The 7,946-nt window shown below is 50.0% G+C and overlaps 1 protein-coding gene across 1 annotated transcript; it reads left to right on the top strand.

Annotated features, from left to right (window-relative positions):
* Window positions 1–5,323: 5,323 nt before the first annotated feature.
* Window positions 5,324–6,241, top strand: LOC100899770 (adult-specific rigid cuticular protein 15.7-like). Its single transcript, XM_003748579.1, has 4 exons — window positions 5,324–5,440; window positions 5,621–5,821; window positions 6,041–6,085; window positions 6,146–6,241. The coding sequence occupies exons 1-4, from the start codon at window positions 5,324–5,326 to the stop codon at window positions 6,239–6,241; spliced, it is 459 nt and encodes a 152-aa protein (XP_003748627.1).
* Window positions 6,242–7,946: the final 1,705 nt, after the last annotated feature.

Genomic DNA, 7,946 nt, shown 5'->3' with positions numbered 1-7,946 from the left:
GCTGCTGTAGAACCGGTCGAATCGACTGTGAGAAATTGTGTTCACCACTCAGATTATATAGCCAAACACAAAAGAACCTTGGGTGCTGGCCAGCGTATGGAGGGTTTTTGTAGCACTTGATAGAGAGCTGGTGGAAAGTAAGCTTACTTGATTGTCTCGTTCCTAAGCGAATCGGAGTGTTGACGCTTAATTTCATCTGAGTTCTAACCTTTGCCTCTTTTCGCTCGCCCACAGACGATTGAGATCAGATCGTTTTTTATGCCTCACCAAAGCGCTCCTCGCGCACGTTTCAATCTACTGAATGTGAAAATTGAGACGCACACATCTGGTCGTGGATTGCTGCGTTTCGGACCGGGTTGAGGACCGGGAAGCTCCGGTGGAGTCGTGCCTCTTCCGAGGAGAATGAGTTAGCTCTGCCGGAAATGTTACCTCTATTGAACTATCTACTGGATCATCACATATCCCTTGAAGAGTTTTCTGTAGGCTCATTGAGAAAGACATCCGCTTGCCTCGGAGGATATTTCATACATATTCATTTTATTCATGTTGCGTCTCTCAATTTGCGAGACGAATTGATCCGTTTGCTTCATCCATCAATCGATGTTGAGCCCGGGAGCAAATTAATCGGAGATTCTGAGTGTCGGTAGCAGCAACGAAACCCCAGTCTTCGCATACAGTCGAAACCGATTGTGAGTATGTTCCCTCCACATCGCCTCGATGCCTCTCCCGCACTGCAGTGCACACCGAAGCGAAAGAATCAAGAGTCAAGAGCAAATAACTCGGTCTCGGAATATATCGAGCAAGCGGATGAATGCCGCGGCGACATGCTTATTTCGGAAGTTCTGTCCAGCGCCATCACTATCGGATAAGTTGCTATCACAAGTGATTTCTGGGACAGCATCGAGTTTTGGGGGTTTTTCCCCCCGCGACCGAAGAAACCGACGGCACCAAATGCAGCGGTCGCTCGAGAAGTCGGACAACACTCTGCTTATTACGCGCTCGACTGGAGCTGTCATTGGATGCCGGGATCTACTTCCGTGCTGGCGGTCACTCACAACAAATCTCTGCTCCAGTAATCGTCAGAAATCCATCGCGTTCGTAATCGAATTCGTCTCTGTAGGTCAAGCGTAATCTCACAACTTTTCCAAGGTCATCGAAGTCGATCGTGTTGAGCGATGCTCCATGCCGCCCATACCACATTGAGCGATATGAAGCCTCTTTTTCCACGCTTTCGCGAAAAATCCGCAAGCATGTCCACCATCGCGTGTTGCCTCCTCCGAACTTCGTCCGGTACGGAGCAATCGAGTCAGACAACCATTACGTCCGCCTCTCCTACGAAATTCCGAGCGGGGTAAATCTCGTTGCGCTCGGCGCTAAGAAATCTGAAATCAGTCTCCGTGGGATTCGACGTTGACGAGAATATAGGGATAATGGTCGAAAACGGTGACAGCGACAACAACAATAACTGTAATGACGATCACAGCTCTGAAAAGTCGCTCGACATCGACGGTGAAGGGGACTCGGGGCCCTATGTTATTCGCCGAGGAGAGGGCAGAAGCTAATGTTCCATTCTGCTCCCATCAACACATCGGGTCTCACGGAACCGGCGCGATAGTTTAAGCGCAAATAGTCGACTCCACGAGCGAGGAGTCGACAGCTCAGCTGAACTACCTGGGATTTGAGACTTTTTGTTCGAGCACGTTTGAGTTGAGTATTGCTGCAATGCACAGATGCATGCACGCATGCATAAGTGTTCGTTGTTAAAACTCTTCCCGCGTCCGCTCGAACAGATCAAAGCTGTTAAAAGTTAGCGCGCGCTCAGAATCATGCTCTTCTCGGAGACACCAGCTCGCTCTGTCCTTTGGAAACCGTGGAGGGAAACTCCTCGTGATTCCCTGCAACGTTTCAGCGCAGAGTCCAGCCATGACTTCCGAATGCTTCTCTCGATCGCCGAAGAGAGCTCCGCCCGGCTCGGTTTGGTCGAAATCTCGAAAACGGCCGTGGGCTTGCATCGTCCATATACCAATTTCGACCACGACGGGGCCGTTCTGCAGGGGAGCGGCACCGCGAAAGATCCTCCAAGGAATATTTTGGTCGGATGAAAGCCACTCCGGAGTCCTCCGACATCAGAGCGTCAAGAATACCTACTCGAAGATTCCCGAGAAAATCCGTCGCGATGAGCACAGCCGATCCCCAGTCACCACCCGCATAGAACTCGATTTCGGTGGCAAGTGGTTTGGTGCGGATAAGGCGAAAAAAATGAGCTTCATCGCCATCTCAGAGAGCAGAGTAAGCCCTGAGAAGAAATCGGAGCGCTTACCACAAACGCCTTCGAAACTGCCAAACATTTTAGGCGAACGGGAGAAAAACGAGCTGAGATTGAGAATAGAGTCGACCGAGGAACAGGCAGATATTTCAGACATATTCCCGCGTTGAGCAAGGGAGCGTTTCCGAGCTTCAGGAGAGAAAAAAATCATTTCAACCAGTAATGATGCGTGCTGCGGCTCTCGGAGTGAGATCGTTTGACGCTTGGCGGAAGCCTCTTTCAGCGACTATCAGAAGAAACAACTAGTACCCGCAGTCCCGGGGAAAAACAAGGATTCTTTTGCCCAGGAGGCGACGTCCGCGGACCCAATGAGACGACTCGTTTGGCGACAATGAAACTACCTGCGTTCCTCATTCCGTCATGGTGCTAATGCACGTGTTCTCAAGGCCTTAATTACGTACTCAAAAACTCAAGTCGAAATCATTCGCGGCCGGTGCCAGCAAGGAACTGGAGTGGTCGACCAAAAATAATCCCACGTTCAAAACTGTAGAATGCTTAGTCAAATCATGGTTATGGGGAGTTTCGGTGGAGGAAAAACACCAAGTGAAAAAAACTCGACTCCTCAGAAACAACGGTAAGGAATCATATGCTTCAGTGCTTCCATCTTTCCGCATCGGAGGCCCGCCGGGCAACGTTGTACGCCTCTCTTTCTGGTCAGCGACAAAACAATTAACAATGGGAGTCGCACTTCAGCTCCCTTCACACAATTCACCTTCGGAAGTTGTCTTCTTGAGTCGCGAGCTCAGCGTCGGGGATCGACGCTCGGAGGGGACCGATCCCTACAGGGGAAACGCACTGGATAAGTCCCGCGTCTGCGGAAGTTCAGGAGACAAGTCTTCTCCCGGAGGCTGCCCACCACCCCATATGTCGGATGAATCCTGCAATCTTGCGGTCTCCAGGAACCTGCACCGTGAACTTCCGGAAGTCATCCGGAGTAGAAACACTGCCACGCGACTGGCGGGAGGTTTGGCGACAATGACTGTGGTCAGTTTTCCTTCATCTGCCGCGGACGGGAAAGTCCTGAGTCTGAGACTCCTCGCCCCATTGATCGGTCCGAAGTGGACGCATCGAAACCGATCGAAGCATCTGGCCCATGAGATGCACTTCTTCGATAAAGTCCATTCCACGATTTTTTATTGACCATAATAAGATTCATAGCTCAATTGAGTGAGTTAGCTGATCCCCGTGAGCTCATCGCCGTCTAATCATTCCGATCCGCGTCTCCCAGAAACAATCAAGTGTGTTCTTGATCGTTGAGGTTCGGCCGCTGGCTAGCCGCCGAGTAACCAACCAGACTGACGCTTACCTACCACAGTAAGACGGAAAACGGAGATATGAGCAGCGGTTTGATATTCCAGAAAAGGTTTGGAATGGGCTTTGCTGAACCGGTCGGTTGTTGGCCAGTTTTTTCTATTCACCTTAATTTTTATCACCTCGCCCGCCACAATTATTACAGAAGGAGAACAATGACTAGTTAAAAATATCACAATTCAATTCGCTCTTCTGACCTGTCGAACAGCACAGGTGGGAACCGTTCCCTGGCCGGATTCGATTCGTATTTTTCATCATAGAAATCGATGACCAATGCGGAGCCAGGGAGCAATTATTTTTTTCGTTTGGGACGTCTGAAATGCGGTCGTGTCTCCCCTTCTGTTGACAGAACACTCGACGAACGCCGCTCCGAACGGTAACCGAGCGAGAGAAAACGCACGTTCTTACGCTCAGACCGTGACATTCAGCGGATTTTCTGAGGAGTTGATATTTTCCACTTGTTCTGTTTCATATTTTTCCCAACGAGCTTTTTCGATTTTTGCTCGGACACAAGCTTAAGAGGAAAATGTCAGGAAGAGATCCTTCCTGGAATGATAAAAAAGAGAATGAATTCGCTTTCTGAAACTTAATAATGGGGGTTAATGTGGAAGATATGGAATGCCATTTTTTGCGATAATCGCCGCACAACGAAGGTCCGAAATTAATTTACTTCGGGAGGCCGGGGCTGCAAGTCCAATCTTGGTGAAAACTTCACAGCTTCTAGACTTTTTTTCTAGCCGAGATACTCCCGATCGGATCGAGAGCGATGCTCCCGATCGGATCAAGAGCGATGCTCCCGATCGGATCGAGAGCGATGCTCCGCGAAGAAAATGGGAGTCGGCTCAACCCAATCCTCCGAATTGTTCGACGATCTCTCGATATACCTCAATTTCCCCGCGCATGCAGCGAGGGCATTCAGAATTCCCGTCTGGTGCCGATGAGTTCGCCACATCACCCGAACTTGAGGTATCCCTTGCTTTCTTTTTTTCTAGACGATTCCTCCCGGATGTGAGTGCCGGCTGAACTCGTCGGCCGATGATCGGGGAATGTCACCGCACTCCGTGCCTGGGCTCATAGACTGCGAATGAAGTAACGGCCTGGAACGAGCTCCAATTGGTGAGCGATTTAGCCATTCCATGCGGTCGACCGACCTCTCGAGGAGCATCGGGATGCTTTAGGGAGACTCCTGAAACGAAGCAGTCCATCTCCAGAATTACGGCGGGCGTTTTTGATTCCGAGCTCGATCCGTTGTGGGAACGCTAATGATGAACCTCATCATTGAGCGTCCATCATCTTTGAAACGACACAAGAACGCTCCTATCGGGTGTAGAGGCTCCGTAGGGCTCGCTTCATTCAGCGATGGTACATAGCTCCCGAAGTCTTGAGTTTGTTCAACAGCGCCGGAGACAAAAATCGCCGCTAAGGGAGAAAAGCAGCGAGTTTTTCTGCGCCCAGATTATTGGCGCAGAGGCGAGCGCCGGAACTGACTTCCCAAGGACCTAGGCTGAGGGGAGCGGCGCAACTATAAAAAGCTAGACGCATTTGGACAAAGCACCAAAACCACCCACAACTCTCAATACAACATGCAGGTACTGTATCCGTCTGTGTGACTCCCGGAACTCTTCGTACACTTGGAGTTCATTCTCTCGTGGAAACATCTGTGCTGTGCTTGGCCCTCACTCAATAATGGCTCTCGTTCTCCTCTATCTGAAGGCTCTCCTCTGCGTTGTCGCTTTGTGCGCTGCCGTGGCTGCTGCGATCCCTCACGGAGGAGGACATTCGAATTCCTTCAGGAAGCAAGACGTAAGTTCCGATGCATCGAATCGTCCCTCACCCTTCATTTTTTTACTTATTCATTTTATCATCTTCTGATCGATTCTCGACTCAATCGAGCCATCGGCCGAGTATGCCGGACGCTGTCACTCGAAACGAGCATGAGTGATCGTTGAGTAAATTCGGGGCTCCTCTCCTGAAATTTTCCAGGATCACGGAAACTACGCTTTCGGCTATGACATCAAAAACGGATATGGGGCCGTGAATGGTCGCAAAGAATCTGGATCCCACGGAGCCGTTGTCGGATCCTACTATATCGGAGACGTCGATGGCCGACACAGGAGTGTGCACTACGTAGCTGACAAACTCGGATTCCGCGCTCAGATCAAAACTAACGAGCCTGGAACCAAGGTACCTTCTTGATGATTCGTATCTTATTTTTCGGTGGTTATCTCCACGGCTCCTGATCATGGATGAGCTTCTGCTTCTGTCAAGACTACTTTCACCCCGGAGCCCCCAAACACGGAACACCTTTTCTCTTTTCTCCTGATGGGATGTCTTTCCTCCATGCGGAAACATTCGTGTTTTGTTCCCGTTTTCCGGATTTCTACTATTGGATCCCATTTTCAGACCTCTTATGCCGCTGCCGCCGTCTACGATAGTGCTAACGGTAAGGTCGCTCCCTCTGGAAGCCTCCACGTCGCTCCCCACGTCGTCGCCCCCGTCATCGCTAAGGCTCCCGTGGCCCTGGCTTATGGTGCTCCCTACGGTGCTTACGGAGGTTACGGTGGATATGGAGCGTACGGAGCTCCCGGTCCCTTCTACGGTTAGACAGTGTGAGACCCGATGTGTATAGGATTGAAAAAAAGTGCAATGGATTAACGTCGAAAGCCCGATATAGGTTGCTATCCCACTTGAGCTCCTCGCTGCCAACTTTAAGTCGCCATGTCTTCGTCTAATTTATTCGTCTCAAGCTTCTCCTTCGTTTCTATCTCACACTATGCGCACTCTGACGAATCTACTGCTTTCTGTCCAGAGCTCAAACCGCGTCTCATCCTGACAAACTTAGTCTGTATGCGCTCTGTATTTATTTCAAGCGTCAACCTGTGAAGGAACGATTTTTCCGCTAAAACCCCGAATGTAACGGTATCCTTCGAACCGTTAGCTCGGTGGAACAGAAGAAAATGATCAATAAAATTAGATTGTCTTTACTGAAGCTTCTCGCGAGTCCTTCGTCCCATGGATACGATCCGCCGCAGCCCGCTCCGTTTCCTGGAACGAACAAGCCCTATTCAGAGTGTTCCCACAGTTCCGAGGGAATTAGCTGGCTCTTGACAATAAGTGGAAAGGAATTGACATTGTCGTTAGGGACCTGCCGACCGATCTTGACAACCTCGCGGTCCAGCTGATTGAGAGAGCGCTTCGAAATGGAGAATGTTCGATCGTGACGGGAAAACGTATGCTCGCGATAAGCTGGCTTGATGCGTTCGCGACGAGGATGACGTATCCTCGCGCGACGATGCGACCCGTTCCGAGAGCAAGGAAGAAGAGTAGAGTCATCGAAGCCTCAGGATGGGATGCCGGTTCGACATCAGCTACCGGAGGCGGGCAACATTGAAACGAAATGAAAGGAATCAGCTTATTCTTATTGAGAAGAGAGATCTTGCGTGTGGACGAATCACGAAAAATCCGTATTGTAGGATATTATGGAATCATGATGATGAACTAATGGATGTTCAATTTTCCCCCGATCATGTGGATGTCCGAAATGTGATTCGGAATCGATGCCAAAATTTTTCCAGGTCCTAGAAAGAGAACTACTAGTCTGACGTGGCCGAGAACCGAAAAAAACTGTGATATTCACGCATTCTAAGTCCCCGATTGATCGTCCCCACAGATCCTAGAATATTTTATGCGAGCCGTGGGAAAATGTGTGGAACTCAGTTTTTGATCGATCATGGTTGGAAACTTCGGCCAAACAAGAATACGGACTTGGACGAAGGCTGCGACCACGCTTAAAGTGATTCGAATCTATGGAGATTTCGCTTCAGCCGGATTGTGAATATCAGCATTTTATCACAGCAGTGGTGCCTTGCTCGTGGCGTAAGTCGGTTGATAATTCGCGGCTTGAGCGTTTTCCTGCGCCTCATATGAACGAATTAAAGTCCGGGGTCGTTCCCAGAAATCGACGCTCCGATGATCACCGACACCGCGTACCCGTCCCCCTGCCGCAAGAGGCCATAATGACTTTACATCAACTTATCCGAAAGCCACCGAATACGACTTGAACTCACCGCGCTTAGTTCTTGAGGAAATTCTGTTCGAATGTTGGATAGAGGGCGGAGAATTCTCGGAGACAGAAGGGTATATCCTAGACGAGCAGCCATATTGATGAAACTATGCCATCACTTCGGGTTTAGTCCAGGAACACAGCATCCTATCGATGGCGATGCATCGAATCGAGTATCGTGGGTGATATTTTAAGTCGCCCGACGACATTCAGAATGCCTCAATCCTGAGAGTCGAAGCTGACTGA

The sequence above is a fragment of the Galendromus occidentalis genome, unplaced genomic scaffold (assembly GCF_000255335.2).
Source record: "Galendromus occidentalis unplaced genomic scaffold, Mocc_1.1 scf7180000077536, whole genome shotgun sequence".
Taxonomy (NCBI): Eukaryota; Metazoa; Arthropoda; class Arachnida; order Mesostigmata; family Phytoseiidae; genus Galendromus; species Galendromus occidentalis.
This window is presented reverse-complemented; position numbering and strand designations above follow the sequence as displayed.